This window comes from Lagenorhynchus albirostris, chromosome 17 (genome assembly GCF_949774975.1).
Source record: "Lagenorhynchus albirostris chromosome 17, mLagAlb1.1, whole genome shotgun sequence".
NCBI classification, from domain to species: Eukaryota; Metazoa; Chordata; class Mammalia; order Artiodactyla; family Delphinidae; genus Lagenorhynchus; species Lagenorhynchus albirostris.
This window is the reverse complement of record NC_083111.1, coordinates 591,175-616,489: the sequence shown is the minus strand read 5'-3', so window position 1 is coordinate 616,489 and position 25,315 is coordinate 591,175. Positions and strand designations below refer to the sequence as shown.

The window sequence follows — 25,315 nt, the reverse complement described above, 5'->3', positions numbered from 1 at the left end:
GCCAGCAAACTTAGAGCTAGGAAGGAAGTGAGCCGGGCTCTAGGTACCTAGGTTGGTACCCGTGCTCCTTCAGAGTCAAAAAGGGAATGCCTCTAAATGCTCTGAGGATGTGAATTTGGCCTGTAATTAATCTTTCAGGACACTTGTTTCTTACACACACACTGGCTTTGCCCAGTCTGGACTCCCTTCCCTGGTTTCTACTGTGCTACATGACGACAGACAATTGTAATAAAACACGTCTGCACATTTTTACAACTATAAAGTATCTGATACGAAACAACTTTGCTGTTTGCAAATTGTCAGCTTTTATTTAGCTAAACTAACAGTAAAACAAATAAACAAATGTCCTATTTCTCTTAGAAAACTGCCTACTAGCAAAACTCCTCTGGTCAAGTGAACGAATTTTTGCTCCCAGAGGGCCAAGATAGCACATGTGCCTGTAAACAGCAGAGCAGCTTTTCTGGAAAGTAACACATGAAGATGGGTTATGTCAAGATGATTTCTCTCTGGGAGCCTTGCGTCAGCCTTATTGTCAAGTCAGTGTGGTCACTGTCAGCTGTTACAAACTCCACCAGGACAGAGAAAACAGGTTTTCTCTAAGTGGCCCTTCACCCTGAGCACTGCCAATTCACTCCCCACTAAGGTCAACAGTACACAGTGCCCAGGCTATTAACCGTGACAAGCAGTATAGCGTGCTATCTGCCTCTATATTCTTACTGTCTCTGCCACTTCCCGATTCCAGAACCCAGTCAGCTCTGGCTTCAGCAGTAACCTCACGCCTTCCTCTGCAGCCTGACACCCAAGGGGCAGGGTTCGTACAGGACTCCTGCCTTGGGCTCTGGGGACATGCAGCTGGGGGACCCCACACCCCTGGCTGTGGCCTCGGACTGTGCGAGCCTGACTGGCTCCCTGCCAAGGAGCTACTGTGGTGGCCAAGGGTGCAGCTCTGCTGCACTCGGTGACTCAGAAAATCCACACCTTCACATACAAATTAAAACACACCCACAAAATACGTATGTCTCTACCACTGCTGACTTCACCTGCGAAGTTCCCAGACATCAATCTCACGTACATTACAAGGATCTCAAAAAATTACTCTCTAAAAGTTTGGTTTTATTATTTATATCTTGCTATAATAAACACTTGATATTTTTCCCTGCAATCTCTCTTCTCTAATTTTAGGACTTTTATGTACAGACAATACCCATGTACTTCCTCTCTCCCTGCAGTTTCTCCTTTTTTTTTTTTTTTTTTTTTTTTTTTTTTTTGTGATACGCAGGCCTCTCCCATTGCGGAGCACAGGCTCTGGATGTGCAGGCTCAGTGGCCATGGCTCACGGGCCCAGCCGCTCCACGGCATGCGGGATCTTCCCGGACTGGGGCACGACCCCGCGTCCCCTGCATCGGCAGATGGACTCTCAACCACTGCGCCACCAGGGAAGCCCAGTTTCTCCTATTACTAGCATCTTGCCTTAGGTAGTGTGGCACATCTGCTACAACTGATGAACCACTCCTAATTATTACTTACTAAAGTCCAAAGTTTACATGAGGGTTCACTCTGTGTTGTACATTTCATGGCCTGTGACAAACACACAATGACGTGGCTCCACCATTACGGACAGTATGACTGCCGTAAAAACCTCCTGTGCTCCGCCTAGGCGTCCCTCTACCACCCCGCCACTCCCCAGTCCCTTGGCAACCACTCACCTTTTTACTGTTTGCCTTTACCAGAAAGCCATACAGTTGGGATCATACAGTATGTAGCTTTTTCAGACTGACTGGACTCTTAGAAACAACTGGATCTCCACAGTTTATTAGCTCCACCAAGTTCATGGAAAGTTAGTATGCACTGCTCAGAAGTATACTGAGGACTGAAGGAACAAAATCCCATGGACCAGTTCTGGATAACACAGCATTTCAAGAATATTCCCCCTTGGATTAGTTAAAACATAAATACAAACTGGTCTTTTATCCAATTCTTAATGAATTGTTACTGCTAGAAATAATTGGTACAAAACCTGACAATCGCTATAACTGCTCACAGTAAAATCTAGATCTCCAAAAAAATATTTTTTTTAATAAGAAAAGGAAGAGAGACTTCCCTGGTGGTCCAGTGGTTCAGAATCCACCTTACAATGCAGGGGACATGGGTTCCATCCCTGGTCCGGGAACTAAGATCCCACATGCTGCAGGGCAACTAAGCCCAAGCGCCACAACTAGAGGGAAGCCCGTGCGCCGCAACAAAAGATTTCGCATGCCACGATGAAGATCCCGCGTGCCGCGGCTAAGACCTGACCCAGCCAAATAAATAAAATTAAATAAAAATTTTTAAAAAAAGGATGAAAATGGGAATGTAAGTTGATACAGCCACTATGGAGAACAGTATGGAGGTTCCTTCAAAAACTCAAAATAGAACTACCATACGACCCAGCCATCCCACTACTGGGCATATAACCAAAGAAAACCATACATAATTCAAAGACACATGCAACCCCAATGTTTACTGCAGCACTATTTACAATAGCCAGGACAGCAACCTAAATGTCCATCAACAGAGGAATGGATAAAGATGTGGTACATACATACAATGGAATATTAACCAGCCACAAAAAGAAATGAAATTGGGCCATTTGCAGAGACGTGGATGGACCTACAGACTGTCATACAGAGTGAAGTAAGTCAGAAAGAGAAAGACAAATACCGTATGCTAACACATATATATGGAATTTAAGAAAAAAAAATGTCATGAAGAACCTAGGGGTAAAACAGGAATAAAGACACAGACTTACTGGAGAATGGACTTGAGGATATGGGGAAGGGGAAGGATGAGCTGTGACAAAGCGAGAGAGAGGCATGGACATATATACACTAACAAACATAAGGTAGGTAGATAGTGGGAAGCGGCTGCATAGCACAGGGATATCAGCTCGGTGCTTTGTGACCGCCTGGAGGGGTGGGATAGGGAGGGTGGGAGGGAGGGAGATGCAACAGGAAAGAGATATGGGAACATATGTATAACTGATTTCACTTAGTTATAAAGCAGAAACTAACACACCATTGTAAAGCAATTATACCCCAATAAAGATGTTAAAAAAAAAACCCATATATAAATATGGTCAACTGATTTTTGACAAGCATACAAGACCATTCAACAAATGGTGCTGAGATGACTGGATATATATACGTGCAAAATTTATACATACAAAAATACAAAAATTAACTCAAAACAGATCAAAGGCCTAAATGTAAAAGCTAAAAGTATAAATTCTTAGAAGAAAACACAGATGTAAATTTTTGTCACTGTATCAGAACGAACCAACAGGAGATCATAGATAAATGATAGGCAGATAAAGAAAGAATAGGACACAGAGATAGATATTTATTTTAAGGAATTGGCTTAAGTAATTGTGGGGACAGGCCAGCAGGCGGGAAATTCAGGCAGGACTTGACTGCAGTCTTGAAGCAGGACTTGACTGCAGTCTTGAAGCAGAACTTACTTTCCTCCAGGAAACCTCAGTTTTTGCTCTTGAGGCCTTCAATTGACTGGATCAGGTCTCGTCACATTATTGAGGGCAAGCTCCTCTACTTAACGTCAACGATCGTAGATGTTAATCACATCTACAAAATATCTTGAAAGGACCCAGATTAGTATTTGATTTAGTAACTGGTTACTACAGCCTAGCCCAGCTAACACAACTAACCATCACAATGACCTTGGACAAGGCAATGATTTCTTAGACATAATATCAAAATTACAAGTAACCAAAGAAAAAAACAGAAAAATTACGTTGCATAAAAATTTAAAAATCTGTGCATCAAAGAAATAGTATCAAAAAAAGTGAAAAGAGGGGCTTCCCCAGTGGCGCAGTGGTTAAGAATCCGCCTGCCAAACGCAGGGGACACGGGTTCGAGCCCTGGTCTGGGAAGATCCCACATGCCATGGAGCAGCTAAGCCCGTGTGCCACAACTACTGAGTCTGCACTCTAGAGGCCACGAGGCACAACTACTGAGCCCGTGCGCCACAACTACTGAGCCTGCGCTCTGGAGCCCGTGAGCCACAACTACTGAAGCCTGCGAGCCTAGAGCCCGTGCTCCGCAACAAGAGAAGCCACCGCAACGAGAAGCCCGCGCACTGCAACAAAGAGTAACCCCCACTCGCTGCAACAAGAGAAAGGCCGCGCGCAGCAACGAAGACCAAAAATGCAGCCAAAAGTAAGTAAATAAATAAATTTTTTAAAAACGTGAAAAGACAGACCAGAGAACAGGAGAAAATATTTGCAAACCATATATCTGATACAGGTCTAATATCCAGAATATATAAGACCTCTTACAACTCAACAATAAAACTACAAATAAACCAATTTTTTATATGGGCAAAGGACCTGAGTAGACATTTCTCTAAATACACAAATAGCCAGTGATCTTGGAAAAAGATGCTCAGCATCATTAGTGACTGGGGAAAACCGCAGCGAAATACCACTTTACACCTACTAGGATGGCTAGAATCACAGCCAAACAACAATGTGCTGGTGAGGATGTGGAGAACTGCTGGTAGAGATGTAAAATGGCACAACTACTTTGGAAAACAGCCAGGTAGCTCCTCAAATGACTAAACACAGCTACCTTATGACTTGGCAATTCCAAGAGAAATGAAAACATATGTCCTCATAAAAACATATACAAATGTTTGTAACAGCATTACTTATCACAGCCAAAATACGGAAACAGCCCAAATAGCCATCATTCTGGAATGTTCTAGAATTAGTGGTGATGTTTGCACAATCTTGTGGATATGGTAAAAACCACTGGGCTGAACAGTTTAAAAGGTGAATTTTATGGTATGTCATTTACATCTCGACTTAACAAGGAACGTGTAGGTATGACAGAACCTCCTCTCCTGGCTCTGCTGGCCTTGGGCCCCACACCTCCAGGCTAGGATACAGCGGGCCACTGGGAGCAGCAGAGCTTCGGCTCCAGGAAGCACCCTCCCCGGGGGCACGAGAGGATGCAACTGAGGTGTTGGTCACCACCTCCCCCGTAAGGAGCCCGGCAGCGTTTCACACCAAGTCAGCTCAAAGGGGGACTGTCCAGCCTCCGCAGGGCTACTCTGAGATTCAGGTCAAGGTGTGTGTTTCTGGTGGGCCAGCGAGGTGTATGCCCCACCTGTGTGAGATGAGTGCGTGAATGAACTACACCAACACCACCTCCAGGACCACCTGTAACGTGCACTGGTCAGAACAACAATGCAAACAATCGTAAATGCACTGATAACACTCATGACTGTGGGAGGGCAGGAGTGGTGCCCATCCAGGGGTGGATCCACCAGGGCCACTGCACCCAGCTGGACAGGGGAGGGATGACAGGCATGCCAGGTCTCACTAGCACCCAGAAGCCCATCTGTCTGCCTTCAACCAGGAGCAGAAATTAATTTCGTCCAGAAAGCACAAGCGGCTTAATGAAGCCTCCTATATGACCTCACGTAACCTCTTGGAAAGTTAGCCCACCCTTTACACAGGAGGACAGACCTGATGCAAATGCATATCTTGACATAATTTAAGTGAATGTTCTTCGATTAATAACATTTTTAAAAGCTACCACTTACTGATTAATCATTCTGATTGTGATTAAAACCATTCATATTGTTTCATGACACCACAACTCTATGGGGTAAGCATGACCTTCTCAGAAGGAACTGAAGGGTACAGGGCTAAGTGGTCCAAAGCCACGGGGTGGAGGGCCCTAGGATTTCCATCAGCTTCCTCCCTGCTGCTCTTTGTTGATCAATTTACAGACCCGGTTCGGCTTAGAACCTCATTGCTAACGGCGCTTGGGTTCTGCCAGTGAGGAGCCCCAGAGGAGGACCACAGACTCTGTCACCCACTCGATCACCAAGGCTGACAGAACTGGCGCCTACCTATCACCTCCATGGTATTGTCTACCTTTATGTCCTAAAGCAGCAGTCTCACAAGGACTTAACACAGGGAGGGTTGAAAAAAACACTCCAACCTGCCTGCTGAGCAGAACTCAGTAGATTCTGCATCGCATAAAAAGTCACCTAGTTTCTGGCAGTCATTTTAACAATTTTTAATACAAATAAATGATTCTAACACTTCTTCGTAGACAAATACATTGTTTTCAAAAATGGTATTTCTCATAATCTTAAATATCTCAAATAAGAAAACATCCAAATTCTGATGTTTAGCTTCAAAAAATATACTCTGGGGATATTTTTAAATTCAAAGAATATTAAATGCTTAGAATACATTTATAAATAATATTAAAATTTTATTACTGTGATGGGCAGCTTGGACATCAACTCTCAGAGGCAAATGAAGCAAAAATATCACACACAAGGACACTGTGTCAAGGAGGACAACGGTGACAGGTGAGGAGAAGATCTGCAAATCAGGCATAGAGAAGGTTGGAGAGGACCCAGGTAGTGAGGGCACAGGTGGTAAACAAAGGGCACAGGCAGGAAGGAGCCAGAGCACAGCAAACGGGCGAGCTACCTCTCATAAGCAGTCTTCAAATTCATGGTTGCGGCTGATGTGAGGGGACCACATCCAGAATGATGGGGAAAAGGGGTTTAAAGGGATCCACTCAAAGAGCAACAGAACGCAAGAACAGCAGTGGCCATAGGCTGATAGAAGGGAGCTAGAGAGATGACAGGTGCGGGAGATTCACCAGGGGACGATGGACAGTACAGAGGCACAAACAGAGAAAGGAGCCACTTTCAACCGCAGTTTATTTTCTAAACCAATAAATGTATCCAGCACCTCTTAGCACTAAGCTTTAAAACCTAACGGATTAAAATGTGTCACCCAAATTTAAAATGATCTTACTATATCAGTTTACCTACCATCACCAATCATAAATCATTTTTATTTCTATACAGGGCCACAAACACAGCAAAGTGAGTAGCACAGTAATTCTCAAGAATCAAGGGTTTAAGACAACTGTGGTCTCAAAGTTGAATCAAGACTCAGGAATTTTAGTTCTCTGGTGAACAGAACAGAGGGGGACCTAATGCGGGAACTGTATTTATACCAAATGAAGGTCAGATAACACAACAAAGGTTTTTTGTACCAGTTTGTCAAGAGAGAAAAGGTAAGAAAAATCTGAGGTCCAGCCGCACACTCTAATATAGACATGGCAACAACAAAAAGCCAAGAAGAGACGAAAATATTTACATTGCAAGTAGAGAGTAATTCAATAAAACATCCTCAATATTAAAGTCTTTTACATTTTAATTACTATGTAATTGTGTTAATTTGCTTTATAATTTTATAGGACTAAGAAGTTTATACATTTGCATTGATACAATTTTATGCATTAAACAATGTTTTAACAAAAATAATTCAAGACAATACTGAGTCCAAAAGAATTACTGTTCTCCTTAAAGAAGTCCGTATGTTACTCAAGATTAAGAAACCCAGGCAATTAGATATTTTACTTTTCTTGTGAACTCAATTACTTTTACTTGAGTATTAAGATGATTTTTTAAATTACAGCAATAAAAAGATAATTTATGATAGTGGATATAATCTGGACATCTGGCAATCACTACTTATTTGGACAATGTGGCTTGAGAAGCAGTAAAACAATACATTTCTCTTTGTCAGTTATCCACTGTGGAGAAAATCTACCTTTTTCCCTCAAATTAAGGGCTGACAAACTACAAAGGCTATAAAGTCTCACCCTGTGTAATAAGCACTCACAATTACCATGCTTGTTGATTGGAAGAGTCTTTGGACCCAAAAAACATGACATTAAGTATTATAACTAATCTTACTACATTTTAATGTACGTGTCCTGTCGAAACCTCACTTTACATTACACTGTTAATTTTCCAGATTACTCTGTAAAATTATCTATTGTTAAAAGCCTGTTTAAAAAAAAAAAGCTATTATATCAGATGAAGGAAGAATACACACACTCCATTGTTTAATGTTTCCCCATAATCTCTGAACAATATTTTAATTACTCAACTGCACTGAACAAACAAGGAACAGTTTTCACTCTCAATGAATTCAAAGATTTGCTTCTTTACTGACCACGGGGTTTCTCACTTCATTGGTTTCTCAGTGCCAGAGATTAGTCTTCCTTTGGAGGTGGAATATTACCTTTACTTTTGTATAATCTTTTGGCTGCCAAAATCTCAGACAGATGTAAGCAGCTGCTCAGTACTCAACTAAGACAAGATAAAAGAATTCACATGGTAAGTCTACATCTGGAGCAGAGGGGCCACTGCACAATCCTTACATGGTATCTGGTCAGCTACCCACTGGAGAAAGGATGATTCCTGGAATGTTTCTAAGTTAAGAAAGTGAAATCTATCTGGATTTTATCACTGATTTCATAAATGAAGTTGCAGAAAAAATTCTGTACTGATCTTTAGATTACATGTAAAAATGAAATGCAGAGGACCTTTAGGAATTTTTTAGGTGAGAATGTCCCATTAGAGATGTACGTAAACACAATGGGCAACCTCTTCACATCCAGTGATTCTTTAAAATCACGTACTCACTCCATGATTCCCTCAAACTCCCTTATTTCACAGGATGACAGTTTTGACTTGTCATTTATTTTCTGTGTCAGCAAATACGTCGATAATTTTCCCTTCAGAAAATACTTATGGTGTATCTTTTCAGTATTCCACTATACTTTTAAAATAGCCAACATTTTCAGTATGACCTATGATAAGATTTCCATCTACTGTTTAGTAACTTCAAAGAGGCATATTAATTTTAGCATAAAAGATATTCTATTTCCATACATTTTGCTTGTCAATAAACACAGTACTGGGTAGGAATTAACTGCTAACGCTCCTATCAAGCCTGTAATACGCTGCATCCACTGCTTTTCATAACGTTTCTGTTTTATATACAAAATACAAATGCTTTCCAAAATCTTCGGAGCTGCAATCTTTTTGTGAACACAACCAAAAGCCAATCAAGTTGTTACTGGAAAATCATACTGTTACTTCTCAGAAAAGTGAAATCAGTGCCTTTTAGATCCTTCCCAGCAATTAATTATACTATAATGCTTCACATATATGTCTAAAAAATATACTTACCGAGAAAATCTGGGGGAAAAAATTCCTTAAATAACTCCCCAAATTGTTATTCATGACACTAGACAGCATCATCTGCATTTACACTCTTTAACGTGTACATGCAAGCACGGCTGTGTACCCATGAGAAGAGTGAGCACAGCTTTGGCCGAAGTCTATACCTCACGATGCGTCTTCCAGAGCCGCCCACATGGTCTCACACCAAATCCAGGGTGGGAAACACATTGATATTTTCCAGCCATGTACTCTAAATTTTCAAAACAATATGAATTTCATGCATATTCATCAATAACAATATATACTTAGTGGGAAGAAGCTAAATTAATGAATTGGTATTAAGTAATCCAGACTAATAAACCATATGCAAGTCAAACTAATTCACTCCCCAGGCACTTACTCAAATTTGAAGTGTGATAAATTATTTTAAAAAGATAATTTAAAATTATAATTTTTAAAAAAATTTTACACCCAAAAAACTCAAATACCATTGACCACCTCTTATAAATGTTTATGTTCCAAAATCCTGAAAAGTCACACATAAACCTGTAACAACAAATGCCATTACTTTAAAATACTAGAAAAAATATTTTTAAATGAGGGATTCTGAAAATTAGTAATTAAAACCATTAAAGCATAACACTGACCTAACAGGACAAATATTTTACTTTGCAATCTTTATTAACACATGATCATCCCCTACAGTCTCACCTGCTAGCCTTTCAACCAAATTTCGAAGGCAACACACACCTGTGGGGGGGAGTCCTTCACAACAGCGGGTGCGGGGAAAGGAGAGTGGACCAGAGGTCAAGGTGTCCAGGCTCTCAGCCCACCACTGTAGAAACAATGTACAGCACTCAGATGGTTATCAGCGCCCACATATGACAGGACACGCTCTCCCAGTGGGGAAGGGGTCACTAGAGACCGATTTAGACTGTCAGGAACCACCACTCTCACATAGGATATCAGTGTAATTCCACTTAATCTCAACCACTTAAAATTTTTAAGAATGTATGCCAAGGTAATAGTTCATTTCAAACCTATTTTAATAAATTACACATGCACTAATTTGTATGTATACATTCTCTATGTGTCACTTTAAACATCTTTGATAATTAAAGCCATATTGAGGGCTTCCCTGGTGGCGCAGTGGTTGAGAGTCCGCCTGCCGGTGCAGGGGACACGGGTTCGTGCCCCGGTCCGGAAGGATCCCACATGCCGCAGAGCGGCTAGGCCCGTGAGCCATGGCCGCTGAGCCTGCACATCCAGAGCCTGTGCTCCGCGACGGGAGAGGCCACAACAGTGAGAGGCCCGCATACCGCCAAAAAAAAAAAAAAGCCATATTGAAATTAGCAAATTTAGATAAACTGCCACTGACTTTAAAGTATTACTGGCCAAGAAAAGGTAGCTCAGAGCTTTAACTTTGAATGCACTTGATAAAAACATGTCAGGGTTGAGAAATCTGTCCTTGTTACATGACCACCTTACTATTTTCTTCAGAAAACAGAACCCATAAGAGAGAAGTATTTTCAACAAAGTAGTACGCCCCAGCGCTGTGAGATGAAAAACGGCATCCGAAAGCCTCGTCACTCTGGTAAAGCAGAGCACAGGTGGACTTTCAATTCAGAATTATGTAGCTGCCAAGGCAAAGGATAAGTGAACAAAACTAACCCCAGTTAGTGCGAAGAGCACTGGGGGCAGATATTATGAAGAAAAACTGGAACGTATGTTTGGATAATTTGCGATCTCTAATTCTATAAAAACTGCTAGAACTCAAACATCTTTCTTAACAATATTTCTGGTGAAATCAACTTCAAAACATAATACCTGGGATTCCTCCTTCTCCTAACAAGAAATTAAACTTATTAGGTAATCTGTACTGTTAAATACTCCACAAATTCCAATTTGCAAGAAGTATACAATATAGGATAAATAATAAAAGGTGTGTATAGGGGAAGGCTACAATAATTCCGATTTCTGCTACCTCAGCAAGTTACTGTATACATACCACATCAATATAACAGAAATGGCACAGTTTCTGAGGACACATTCCACATTTTATTTACAATTTAAGACTAACGTTAATCTCAAAATCACATATCCATATATCTATTTCCTTTTCGTTGATTTCATTTAAATGTAAATGCATGGTTTGTCCAACAAAGACTGTAAACAACTCTTCACCGCGTCTGGTACATGGAACACCCAGGAACAGCTTGTAACGGAAATCCGTCCACCTCCCCACAACAATTTTATTATAAATACAGGTATCAAAACAATCCTGAACGTATTTTTGATACTACTAGTAGTCAGCACCTATACCGCTTCGAAAATGAACACGTTTTGTGACAATATTCATTGTACCTGCCACTTTAGACCATTTCAACGGAAGCTCTTTCACTAAGCGAGAGCACGCCATTCTGGGTTTTCCTTCTTGGGCTTTCTCTTCAGAAACACATCTGCTTGCACAGCCATCTGACACTTCTTGCTGTTCTTCCACCTGGAAACCTGAGTTCCACTCTGAGTACTCCAGGTTCATGCTTAAATGACGGTGCCTTAACAAGAAAAAAAACTGTGCTGAATTTTCCTCCTGTTACCTGAAAACATAATGGGTGTACATATATTAAATATACTCTTACAGATGTCCAGGTCATGTTTACCAGCTGGAATTATCTTACTTAATGTGTGGGTATTTTGCATTGTGATATTTAATCAAGACATTAACATGAATAGAAGGTTGTTGATTTAAGACAAGTTTTAAATCCACTAAAATTAATTGTTGTATGTTTGTCCTTCTGGTGGCTGTGGAAGCTTCATATTTTCTTTGGACATCATTAGACGTCTTAGCTCTTGAAGTACAACTTTAATGCTGTATGAGTTCTGCCATTTTGCTAACACTGGTATGCTCCGTGCATCCACCTGAAAGGAGGGGAAGAAGAGGAAAGTCAGCTGCCGAGTGTAGCGGGGTCGGCCACCAACTCACTAGACGCACTTTGATAAGAAGTACTTCTAAAAATTCATAGCTTGGCTCTATTTTCACAAAGCGAACATTATGAAACTACTGGTTCATATAATACTTAGGGAAAATATTCCTTCTTCAACAGGTGTTTCCTAAAAAATTGTGTCCTTTTCGTGTGGAGCTTTTCTGTAAACGTGTAGGGAACTTCGGTCATCAGAAATAAACAAATGTTATATAAAATAGCTACACGTAAACATATTTACCAATTCCTTCTTGATAAGGTCTTGATAAGGTTTCTCTCCATTCCCAATGCCACGACCCAAAGTCTGGGCAATGACCTCCACCAGGATTAAGGAAAGAACTGCGAACCCTGACCTCTGCTTTCAGAGCTCTCTCTCCCGTGTGTTCTCCACACTGTGCTAAATTCATCTTCCACTGCAGGAAACTGGCAGGATGGGGCTGGAGCTCCTTCAAAGCCTCACCCCCAGGTACCTGCCATCTCTCGGCCTGCCTGAAAGTTCCCTGGAAAACCCCTCCCATGGGGTTTCTCTTTGTCTGACCTCAGAACTCACCCACGGAGGACCACCTAGTCCCCGGCCCACCCCTCCACCTGGTGTTTGCCAAAAATAACCAGTGTCAATTGTGTGACACCTCGGAGACACAAGCTACTATGTACAAAGTAGGCAACAAGGATGTACTGTACAACACAGGGAAAGAGAACCATTATATTGTAATAACTTTAAATGTAGTATAATTTATAAATACACTGAATCACTATGTTATACATCTGAAACAAATATAATACTGTAAATCAACTATATACTTCAATAAAAAATAAAAAATTTTTTAAATTAAAGAAATTGCTTAAACTGTTTACACCTCTGCTGGGCGAGGAGGTGGTAAGAGGAAAGCAGGAAGGTGACCAAATACTTCACAGGAAAGCTGGGAAATGAGATGTCCAGTGAGGCTTTGAAAAGTTCCAACACACACCTGTGAATCTAGAAGACACACATGTGCAGGGCTGTACAGGCTCAAAAGACCTGAGAAGGCCATAAACTCTCACCTATGGCTGACCTTGAGCAACATATAAAGAATTTGATTATGCACCACAACCAAGTGGGATTTATCCCAGTAGGGCAAGGTTGGTTCAATATATAAAAATCAATCAATGTAATACACCATATTAACAGAACAGAGAGCAAAAACCATGATTATCTCAACAGACACAAAATAGCTTTGACAAAATCCAACAACCTTTCATGATAAAAACACTCAACAAACTAGGTATATCAACCCAATACAGAGCACCTACAAAAAATATACAGCTAACAGCACACTCAATGGTGAAGGACTGAAAGCTTTCCTCCTGAGATAAGACAAGACAAGGACATCTGCTGCCATCACTGCTACTCAACACTGAACTGGAGGCTCTGGCCAGGCAACTAGGCAAGAAGATGAAATTAAAGGTTTTGAAAAGAAAGAAGTGAAACCATCTCTATGCGCAGATGCCGTGGCCTTGTACACAGATCCTAAGGCAGCCATTAAAGGAACTGCAACTGCTGGAGGGAATAAACGAGTAGAGCAAGGCTGCAGGGTACAGGATCCACAAACAAAACCTCATCTGTGTGCTTGCAATGAATGATCTGAAAAGCAACTCAAGGAAACAATGCCATTTACAACAGGATAAGAAACAGAAGTGTAGGCCATGTACACTGAATACTGTAAAAAAAACTGTTGACAAAAATATCCCATGTACATGGATCAGAACGCTTAAAGTCGTTGACAATCCTCCTCAAATTGATCTACAGATTTCACACAATCCCTATCAAAATTTCAACTGCCCTTTCTTTTCTTTTCTTTTTTGCAGAGCTGGACAAGCTGATCCTTTAATTCATATGGAAATGCAAGGAACCCAGAATAGCCGAAACAATATGAAAAAGAACACTTACTACAAAGCTACAGTAATCAAGAAGGGTGTGGGACTTCCCTGGCGGTCCAGTGGTTAAGACACTGCACTTCCATTGCAGGGGGCACGGGTTCGATCCCTGGTCAGTGAACTAAGATCCCGCATGCCGCGCAGGTGGCCAAAACAAACAAACAAACCAAACCAAACAAAAACAAAGGGTGGTGTTCACACAAGGATGGACATACAGATCAATGGAATGGAAAACGACTGAGAATGCAGATCAATGGAATGGAATACAACTGAGAACCCAGAAGTAAATCCATGCACGTACAGTCAAAAGATCTCTGACAAGTGTGTCAACCATGGGGAAAGGACAGTCCCTTCAATAGATGGTGTTGGGACAACTGGACATTCACATGCAAAGGAATGAAGCTGGACCCTTAACTCAAAATGGATCAAAGGCCTAAATTAACAGCTGAAACAATAAAACTCTTAGAAAAAAACAGGAGTAAATCTCTGTGATGTTGGATTTGACAATGGTTTCTTAGATATAACAACTAAATACTTTCAATGAAAGAAAAAGTAGACAAATTGGCTATATAAATTTTTTAATTTTTGTGTTGAAAACATCAAGAAAACAAAGAGACAACCCACAGAATGAAACAAAATTCATGCAAATCATATACCTGACAAGGGGCTCTTGTTCAGTACACTAAGAACTCTTAGAACTTAATAATAAAGGCTCAATATCTCAATTAAAATGTGGGCAAAGTAGATCGTGGTAGACAGCTGTTATGGACTGCATGTTTGTGTCCCCCAAAACTCATGCGCTGAAACCCTAACCACCACGGGAAGGTACCAGGAGCTGAGGACCTTGGGAAGTAATTATCAATAGGTTTAGGTGAGGACCCAAGGGTGGAGCCACCACGATGGGATTAGGAGAGAACGAGACTGGAACTTGCTCTGTCCTCCCCGTGAAGACCCAGCAAGAAGTCAGTCATCTGCAGCCCAGAATGAGGGTCCTCACCAGAACCCAACCACGTGGGAACCCTGATCTCAGACTTCCCAGCCTCCAGCTTGTGAGAAATAATCTCTGCTGTCCAAACTAGCCCCAGTTTATGGTCTTTTTGTGACAGCAGTCAAACTAAGACAGCAGCTTTTGTGATGGTTCCCGAAGATCTTCAACTCCTGACATTCACGTCCTATGTGACCCCTCCCTGGAGTGTGGGCTGGACAGAACGCTGGGATATGACTTCTGACGTTAAGCTACAAAAATACTCCAGCTTCCATCCTGCTCTTTCTTGCTTTCACTCCCCTGCTTTGCAGACAGAAACCAGCTGCTGTGCTGTGAACTGCTCTGTGGCCTCTGGCTATAGTGTATAAGGAACTGAAGGCTGACTGAGAACCTGACTACTGCCAACACCTACGTGAGTGAGGCCGGAGCTGCATCCTTCCTCAGTCGAGCTTTCAGCAGAGACCACAGCACAGGCTGGCATGTGGGCTGCAGCCCTGTGAAAGGCCCTGGGCCACAGTCCCAGCCCACAAAGACTGTGAGACAATAAATCCTTGTCGTTTTAGACGGTTCTGAATAGACATTTCTCCAAAGAGGGTAAAAAAAAATGGCCAATAAGCAGGTGAAAAGGTGCCTAACTAGGGGAATGCAAATCAAACCACAATGAATATCAATCAAAAGAAAACCTGATGCCTAATCCAGTCACTCTATACAAACACCTACGCTCCAATAATTAAACCAGGACTTAATTTCTCTGCTTCCAGGTCCCCACTCCAGCCTGACTATATGAAGCGTTGGTAGGGATGGACAGTCCTGGCACTTACACACAGTGAGCATGACAGACATGGACAACCCTGGAAGAGCCCGGGCGGAAGTCAGTCAAGCTGAAGACAAGCCTCACCCAGACCCCACCTCAGCAGACATCCTACTTGTACGTGAACGTCCTAGAGCAGGGCCACTGAAATCACCTTTCACGGAACAGCCCAAGGCCTTGCACTGATTTTTACTGGTCCACCACAAGATAAACACAGAAATTCAGAGTAGCCTTTAGAGAGTTCTACAGCAATTTAACGGAGAAACTTTTATCTTAAAAAATCTGAGCTTGGGCCTCCCTGGTGGCGCAGTGGTTGAGGGTCCGCCTGCCGATGCAGGGGACGCGGGTTCGTGCCCCAGTCCGGGAAGATTCCACATGCCGCGGAATGGCTGGGCCCGTGAGCCGCGGCCGCTGAGCCTGCACGTCCGGAGCCTGTGCTCCGCAGCGGGAGAGGCCACAACGGTGAGAGGCCCGCGTACCGCAAAAAAAAAAAAAAAAAAAAAAAAAGTCACTGACATATGAGTGCACACAAAAGGGGTACAACATAGAAGCATACACAAACGTGCACAGTAAAAGTACAACCATGCATGAAACGATAAATGCCAAATCTGAGATGGAACCACCTCTGAGGAAAGAGAAAGGGGAAACCGGGAAAGGCACAAAGTTAACTCTGTATAATGCAGTCTTTCTTTAAAAAAAGACCTGTTACAAATAAGACAAAAAGGTTAAGATTTGAGGAGGGTAAGTGGAGGATGTTGGTTACATCATTCTCTAAAACCTGCCTGTGTGTTAGAAACAATTCTTTTAAAAACGCCAAAAATAAAAACAAAGAGAAAAATGATAATTTATAGTAACTGCTACAAAGGGGAAGAATAAAAGAGTGACTGTAGCAGAGTAACAAAACAGACACAGTTCAGACTGGGAGTCAGGACAGAACTCTCTGAGAGTGACACTTACACAGCGAAGTGAAGAAAGAGTCCGTAAGGATGTCCACCCTGGAAGCACAGAAAGTGCAACGGTCTTGAGGCGAAAGGAAAGGTGTGCAGGGCCGCGAGCACCGTGAGCCCCCAGGGAGCCAGGGCAGAGAGGGTGCACGTGTGGCTGAAGCCACTGCAGGATTTTAAAGCACAGAAGCGACAGGACACAACCTGTGCCTCAGAAAGATCCCTCTGCTGCTTTCTTTGTAAAGACTGGGGGAGGTAAAGCAGGAGAATCAGAGAGGCTGTGCAGGGCCCAGACAAGAGATGATGGCTAACATTTACTCGGTGGCAACGTAAGGAGAAAAGTAAAATCGGACTCGAGTTACATTTTCAACAAAGACTAACAGACCTTAATGCTAGAGGGTTTAAGGAGGAGAGGCAGAGAAGGACGCATAATGTCCAAAATGAGATCAGATGAGCTCGTAAGGCAGGTCTGAAATTTAATCCTGAATTTCCTAGTTCCCACAACAATGTAGAACTCACTATGAATTACCTAATTTGCAGAGTCTATAATATGAAAACAAACCAGCAGTTGTGAAGAACAGCTATTCCTGGTAAAGAAATTTCACAAAAATGTCTTCCTCATAAAGGCAAAGTTGTATGTCATAAAAGAAATTCCCTAAACAATATCCCTTCTGTAAATTCAAACTGTTTCGTAATCCTCCTTCCATCACATCTCCTAATATTACTGACACAGAAATAGTTAAGCATGCATGGTGTAATTTCTAGAATAACCACTGGAAGAACAGAAACAATGAAAAGAATCGAGAATGGCCATTTCAAAAGTAGGCAAGAAACAAGAAACACGTGTAAAGATAGAAACCACAAGATAAGATGATTATACACCTGAACACATCAACACATTGTACAATGTCCATGGACTGATGCCCTAGCAGGCAGGGCAGGGAGGACTCTCAGGGCCCAGCACCGGCTGGCGCACCGCACGCAGGGAGGTATGGGAGTGGCCCAGCAGGTCCAGGGCTGAGATGCCCAATAGCGCTCCTCCAGTCAGGGTCATGCTTTTGTCCGGTGCACCCAGCAGGGAGGAGCCAGCCCACCTGGAGCCCTGGGGTGCGGTGAGGGCCGGACGGCCAGCTGTGTGTCCAGGACCCAGCCTGCTGCTGGAAGTGTGCTTTCACACAGGGGGACTGAGCACATGCAGGTAAACACACTGGGCAACAGAAAGCAGGTTTCTCACTGCTGAAGGCAAGAACTACAAGCATAGAAAGGATGAAATCTGAAAAACACCCTGCAGTGTTGGAACAGAACTGGAGATGATGGTATAAACTCATGGTGTGGGATGGATGATGGACGGAAGAGAAGGAAAGAGGGAGAGAGGAAGGAAGGCTAGCTGTACAGATGTGACACCTGGGCTAAAACTATAAAGAAAAAGTGATAGAACACAAAAGAAATGCTCCAGGTGTTAATTACCATTGCTGGGGAAAGGGAACACAGGGACGGGATGAGTAGGCGCACACAGAAGTTAAGGTAGCGTTTTGTTCCTATGACAGATGATGTTCATGCTACTATCATCACGTTATCATGCTTCCTAACACGTATTCTGCATGTGAGGGTGCTCTCAACACAGCACCTCAAGAGCCTTCGCTTCAAGTTCTAGTACTCGTATGAACCTAAGACTCGTACTGGAAATTATTTCCGCTCACTTCCTTCTGTGAGTCAGGCAGAGCACATCATTTTGATTTATTTGCTTTAAACAACCATGCTCAACCACGACTGTCTGTTCCCGTACAGACATACTTGTTCCTCAAAGAAAAACCTCCTCTTCATGAATATCCATCCTTTTAATCTCACCAATGTACCTTAACCCTAAAGAAAAATGTTAATTCAAACAGAAATAATGACTTTCTTATCACCAAACAAGGATTCAGCTGAAATATGACTACTGAAGCAATTAATAAAACCCTCACCTCTATCTAGGCTAGTACATAAAGGTTCTTAAGGAAAGGTCCATTCAAAAGAGAAAAACAACATGAGATAAACTGTTTTAGACTTTCCGCTAAACAAAGGTCCTTTTGTTGTTGTTGTTTTAACATTCTCCTGACTATATATTTATAGGTTATGTAAGAATAAAATGACTACTTTAACTTACCATTCCACTGGAATTATTTACTCCATTCATATTAATTTTGGTTACAAATCTAACTGATGGAGGTGCTTCTGGGTATTTAGGTCCACATTCTACTTTCAGGCTATATATTCTGTTTTCATAATTTGTCTGGAAGGCAAAAATAATAATAATAATATTGAAGTGCTAATCAAGAGGGAAAGTACAATATAAATGTACTTAATATTACCACTTGTATGATCAAGAATTTACTTTTCTACGCATTTATTTGATCTATATGGCTAGAAAAAAGGCAGCAAGCACACTTAAAAGTAGAGATTTTACAAAATTAAGTAATTCTACAAAGTAATATCAAAATGATCAGAACTTGCTTTTGTGGCACAGACAATGCCTATAACAAATTAAAAGGAAAAAACAGACCACTTAAATTCAGATTTTACTAAAAAGTCCATATTGTGGCTTGACCTGGGTCACACATATATAAAGGTTCCCATTTTTCCAGGACAATTCTGTTTATTCTTACTGCTCCTGTATTAATTATTAATAATACTTCATTTCATTCTCAAAAGGGTCTGGCTGGACAATAAATTATATGGTTACCCCATTTATACAGCAATCAATATATCTTCTGGTATAAACACCATATTATACCATTGTCCAGCACTAGAACAATTAATTCATGCCTCTTGTTAGTTACATTTACATTACTACTTCATTAATTTTGTTGTCCATTAAATTCCATTATCTAAATTCAGAGATACAATACCCAACTTTTATTTTTCCACATCATTTAAAAACAGGGTTTCTTAATCGAGAAGTTGAACATTACCATATTATAAAACAGCCATTTTAAAGCTACCAGACTTAATGCTTTTAGATTTTTCAAGGCTTACTTTCATGCCTATAATTAACTCTTCTTTATCCTTATGGCTTCTGTTCACTAGGTAAACTTATTAGCGTTCAATTAAAACAAGAAAGTAAAAAAATAAATGGAAGTGACAAATTTCATACCTGTTGATTCCTGTATAAACATGGGAAAAAAGAAGTTAACCATCTATAGATTTCACTTACCCCAACTGATCCACAGCTTCCTCTCCCTTAAGTAAGAGTTCTCCCAAGTGGAGGTCAGGTCTGGGTTATTAAACTACCGTAATTTAAAATGTATACAACAATCTTATACATATATTATTATATATTTCAATATTTTAAAAAAGAAACAGCTGGATAAAACTCATCCAAGTTTAACAGCAAACATATATTAATAATATGCCCAGGACCTGGAGAGGTTTAAACAGGACTAAAGGTCAAGGAAATCATCTGGTCTGTCGTTCTCCAATCACATGCACAGCAGCCTCTCTAGAAAACTTGCGTTAAAAATAATTTTTTTAAATGATACAAAACAGAAACAGACTCACAGACATAAAAAGCAAACTTATGGTCACCAAAGGGGAAAGTGGCAGGGGGAGGGGTAAATTAGGAGTTTGGGGTTAACAGATACACACTACTATACATAAAATAGATAACCAACAAGGACCTACTGTAGAGCACAGGGAAAACGATACTCAATATTTTGTAATAACCTACCAGGGAAAAGAATCTGAAAAAAAATAGATATGTATGTATAACTGAATCACTTTGCTGTGCACCTGAAACTAACACAACATTGTAAATAAACTATACTTCAATAAAAAAAGAAATAAAAGGAAAAAAAATTTTTCTTAAATAGCCCCTGAGAAATTCCATACTGTTAAAAATACTCAAAGTACATGGAAACAACTAGAACTCTCATACTTTGCTGGTTGTAGGGAATGGTACAATCATTTTGGAAACAATATGGCATTTTCTTATAAAGATAAATAAGCACACACCTCCCCTACCAAGTAGGCATGCCATTCCTAGGCATTTTATCCAAGAGAAATGGAAACAAACCTATGTTCACAAGAAGACTTGTAATCACAGCAGCTTTACTTGTAATGGGCAGGGAGTACTGTGATCAGGAGAAGCGATAAGCACACTGTGGCATCTCTGTGAAACACACCACTACCCACTTCTTGGAACAACACAGCTGATCCCGAGACATTATATGCCAAGTCAAAAGAAGCGGGCCTCTAAGCACACACACTGCACGACTCCACTGGCACGAAGTCCTACGCACACAAGACTACTCTAGGTAGGGAGTAGAGACTGGGGCAGGGCGGGGAGGGGCACAGGGAATTGCTGGCGGCACAGACATGTTCTGTATCTTGACATGGGTGCGGGTAACAGGCTCCATTTGTCGAAAATCATGCTAATATCTATGCATTTCACTATATGCAAATTATACCTCAATCTAAGCTAGCCTACAATGATTAAACATCCTAACTTTTGGTACCTTTGATTAATTTCATCACCCTTGAATTTTAAATTAACAGCCAAGTCTTTCTGTTGTCTAAGAAAAGAGTGACAGAAAAGAGAGTAGTAAAAGGAACTAATGTTTATTAATTATGTACTACACATACTCTCTTATTGTCTAATTATTAATTCATTTAATTCTCAAAACTTCTAAAGTAAGTATACATATAAGGAAACTTGGAAATGTTACTAAACATCTAATGCTAAAAAATACTGCTTAGAAAATTTAATACACAAACATATATGGAAAAACAAAATCGCTAATTATATAAATCCAAATAAATAGTGGAAAAACATAAAAAACCAGGGATCTTAGTAACATATAAAAACCATATACAAAACCGAGAAACAACTAACCAAGTAACAGAATGCTGAGGCAGGAATTCTCCTGTTACCCTAAAGCTGGGGACAAAATTGTTCTGAATCTGGCACCTTCCAAAGAAAAACCAACTAAGCCGAGATGCCGCCCCTGCAGGTTTTATTAAAAGGCAGCTGAGCAGCTGAATGAGTGCTGGGACCGCCCACTCTCACCCAGCCCCCCAGGCCTCAGCAGGCGGGGAAGCCTGGCTGGAAAGCCTGGCTGGAAGGACAGGGCCTCTCAGGGGTGCCTCCCGCTCCACAGAAAGGGGAAGGGGCTCCAAGACAACCCCCACCAGCAGAAAGCGGCAGGGGGCAGCATCCTGTCTCTGCGCCCCCTGCAAGCAGGCCTAGCCCCATCCGACCCTACAGCAGCCTTGGCTCCCACTGGGCACAGCAACCCAGCGAGCTTCCTGTGGTTCAGTGACACCAGGAAACAGCTAGTTCGGGGGTCCTGCTGATGACCCCAACCGGGTGAGAGAGACTTGTGAACTAGGTTACAGGGCAGCCCACAGAATCATGGGGGGTCTTATGCACAAACTCCAAAACACTCTTAAAGTCTCTTAGAAGTAGCGACTGGAGAAAAACCAAATGTAAATCATTTCGAATGTATACTCCACCCAGTTCAGACTGTCCAATCTTCAAGCTGTTCATTAGATAAGAATGCTCATTATTATAAGCACTTACTTTTACCAAAAAGACCATATGGTGATACTGTTCACAGGCAGTGAAAATCAAGGTTTTCATTACAAATACCAAGTTATAAAACATCAAGAATTCTAACCATCAGGATTTTATTTCCTTCCTCACATGTCTTATGGAAAAATCAGAGCACTGGAGGGAAGAGGGAACTTGTTAGTTTAGCAGAGTGCACAAATTCTGCAAAGGAATACCAGAAAATGCAAAACATACATTAATTCATTCTCTAAAGTTAACATTGCTAATTACCTGACCATTTTCCTTTTAGAAAAAATAAAGAGGAAATCTAAACTCTACCTAACAGCAAAACAGTTGAAATGCTCCCATCACAGGCAGCAAACAATATACAAAACCAAAGACTAAGAAAACCTTCATATTTGTGTTCTTTCCAACAAGTCAAAAAACATACAATACATATTTCCAAGAGTCACTGCAGGGTGCGCAGTAAATGGGGCCTTTGAGTAAGGAATGCAACGCAGAAAAAAATTTCCCAGAGTCTGAAAAAGATTTTGAGTAAAAATAGAAAGTCATAAACTTGAGAAAGACCTAAGAATAAAACAACAGGTCTGTTGCCAGCAATGCTAGAAAACATGCAAGAATCAGCCTCGTCTACATATTTTATAGATGAAAACATGGAGGCCAGAACATTTCCATGGCGAGTCAACTGTCACTGGCCAACAGCAATGTGCACTCAACACAAACCAATTTAGAAACCCTGATGACACACACAGCAGGTTAGTAACATGTTACATCAAAATACACTCTTTGCTCTTCCCAAATACCCCTCCATTTCCTCACCTTTTCTCCTCTCTATCTGGAATGTTCTCCATCCCCATCACCACCTTCTGAAATCCTACCAGCCAGTCCTTTAAGGCTCATTCCAAAGGCAACTTCCTCCACTGTTCAGCTTTCCTCAATTATTCCAGCTAGAAGAAACATATTCTAAAGTCCCGCAGTGAACTTTCTCTGCCATATTCAGAATCTATCATTTGTGTTCATTTCTTCTCCTCTACTCAACTGCAAACACTTTGGCAGCAATAATTGTATCGGTCTTTTCCCCCCAATCCTCCAGAAAATCAAGCATCAATAAATGTATACAAAATAAGTAAAAGGTGAGGAAGTGTTTCAGTTAAAGTTATCATAATTATTTATTTTAATATCAATATAATAAAATAAAATGCTTACTCTAAAGTGACAATAAATATTAATAGAAAAAAATATGTAATTTATAGCACTGACCCTTGGTGGCCCAATAATCATGCCTGTCCACCTTGTAAGTGTCATATCTTCATCATCTTCCAGGCCCCAGCTAACCGTACCATCGCCTACTCCTTTTTGTCCTTCTTCAAGTTCTTCCAACAAGCGAAAATTACGAGGAACTTTAACGCCTATACAAAAGAATGTCAATGTAAATGTAAAAAGCTCATAATTATAAGGGCTACACATATTCAAATTCAGCTTTTCCCAAATTAACCTTTAAAAATTATTTCCCAAAAAGACAAAATTCCCTTTAAAAAGCATTCTGCCCCCAAAAATGCTGAATCTAAAAACCCTTCAAAATGAAAACGCTAAAGAAAGCACTGTTCCAAACATTAACAGCAGTACAGAACATGTATATAAATTCCTAAGCAATCAGTTTTAAACTGACATAAATCAATCATAAGGGAATCATCGTAAGTGATTATTTTTCCATAACTGAGACTCCTGTTCCTCAGCCAAGAAACGACATCGAATAAACAGGCGTGACCAGGAAGTCCATAAAAGCTCCATTTCATTAGCATATACTCTCCAGTAATCTTCAAAGAAGAGAATTATGTTCCATCTGTAAAAACACACTAAGAGGTACTATTTTGAGAATGCTGACCCCACCCTCGGTCTTGAGCCAGTCTGCTGGCTGCCTAATAACCAGGGGGCCCCGTCTCCCCCGTCAGCAGGCTGGAGGCTGGAAAGTCAGCCTCCTGGATGTTTCCTAAGACACGTCCTTCTCATCTGGGCCCAACCCAGCAACAGTTTCACAATCCAACAGCCTTTCTCACACTTCCACTTCTTTAGACCTCCTCATTCTACTTATTTCTAAAGTCTTACCACAGAAATGTTCCTCTCTGCCTAGAACCCCCAGCCTTTCACGGTCCCTACTCCCTCACTCTCACTGAACCTGGTCTTTGCCACCATTCTGACCTCCAACCCCTGGAACCAACCATGATTTGTGCACTTTATCACAACCTATCCTAGGATCACTGGCCTGGCCTCTCTAGAGGATGGACCCTGTGGTTTTCTGTGTTCTCAATAGCATCTAGCATGAAACACCCTCCAGGCCCACTGCACAAGTCTTGAAAAAAATCAGGACCCTCTCCTTCTGGCTCTGGAGCACCGCCTCTCTCCCTCCCTCCCTCCCTCTCACATGCAAGCACACAGACAATCATGAGGCAGGAAAAAAAGTGACGTCTCTTTTAAGGCGACTGTCATTTTGTATAACTTATCTCTCTTGCTGAAACTAAAACATCTCTTTCAGTTACTAATTTGTAGTAATGCTTCTGGACAAATAATGGAAAGCCAATAAGTACTGTAACTTAAAAACACTAGCCACGGGGCTTCCCTGGTGGTGCAGTGGTTATGAATCCGCCTGCCAATGCAGGGGACACGGGTTCGATCCCTGGTCCGGGAAGATCCCACATGCCACAGAGCAACTAAGCCCGCCACAACTACTGAGCCTGCGAGCCACAACTACTGAAGCCCGTGCGCCTAGAGCCTGTGTTCCGCAACAAGAGAAGCCACCGCAATGAGAAGCCTGCGCACCGCAATGAAGACCCAACGCAGCCAAAAATAAAATAAATTATATTAAAAAAAAAACTAGCCACTTAATGTACTGTGCTTCATAAAAAAGGCTTGAAAATCTTGGGCCACAGAAATATGGGGCTGTTATAAATCACAAAAACAAGAGTACTCATTATCACAACTACAATAATTAGTAATAACCATTTGTTCAGGGTACACTGTGTGCTATTTTAAATAAATTATCCCATTTGATCCTAAAAGCACTCA

The 25,315-nt window shown here is 41.3% G+C and overlaps 1 protein-coding gene across 8 annotated transcripts in view; it reads right to left on the bottom strand.

Annotated features, from left to right (window-relative positions):
• Nucleotides 1-7,228: 7,228 nt before the first annotated feature.
• UBE2V2 (ubiquitin conjugating enzyme E2 V2) overlaps nt 7,229-25,315 on the bottom strand; it is a 33,212-nt gene continuing 15,125 nt past the window's right edge. For 3 of the 8 annotated variants that reach the window (XM_060128295.1, XM_060128297.1, XM_060128296.1), the window contains exons 2-4: nt 23,513-23,661; nt 18,851-18,976; nt 11,115-11,988 (exon numbers count right to left, since the gene is read on the bottom strand). In XM_060128295.1, coding sequence (XP_059984278.1) covers nt 11,842-11,988; nt 18,851-18,976; nt 23,513-23,661 — 422 coding nt within the window. In that variant the 3' untranslated portion in view covers nt 11,115-11,841. Of the gene's footprint in view, nt 9,320-9,780; nt 9,905-11,114; nt 11,989-18,850; nt 18,977-23,512; nt 23,662-25,315 lie in introns of those variants that run through there. The other 5 variants (XR_009536505.1, XR_009536507.1, XR_009536504.1 and 2 more) reach the window with 5 other exon arrangements.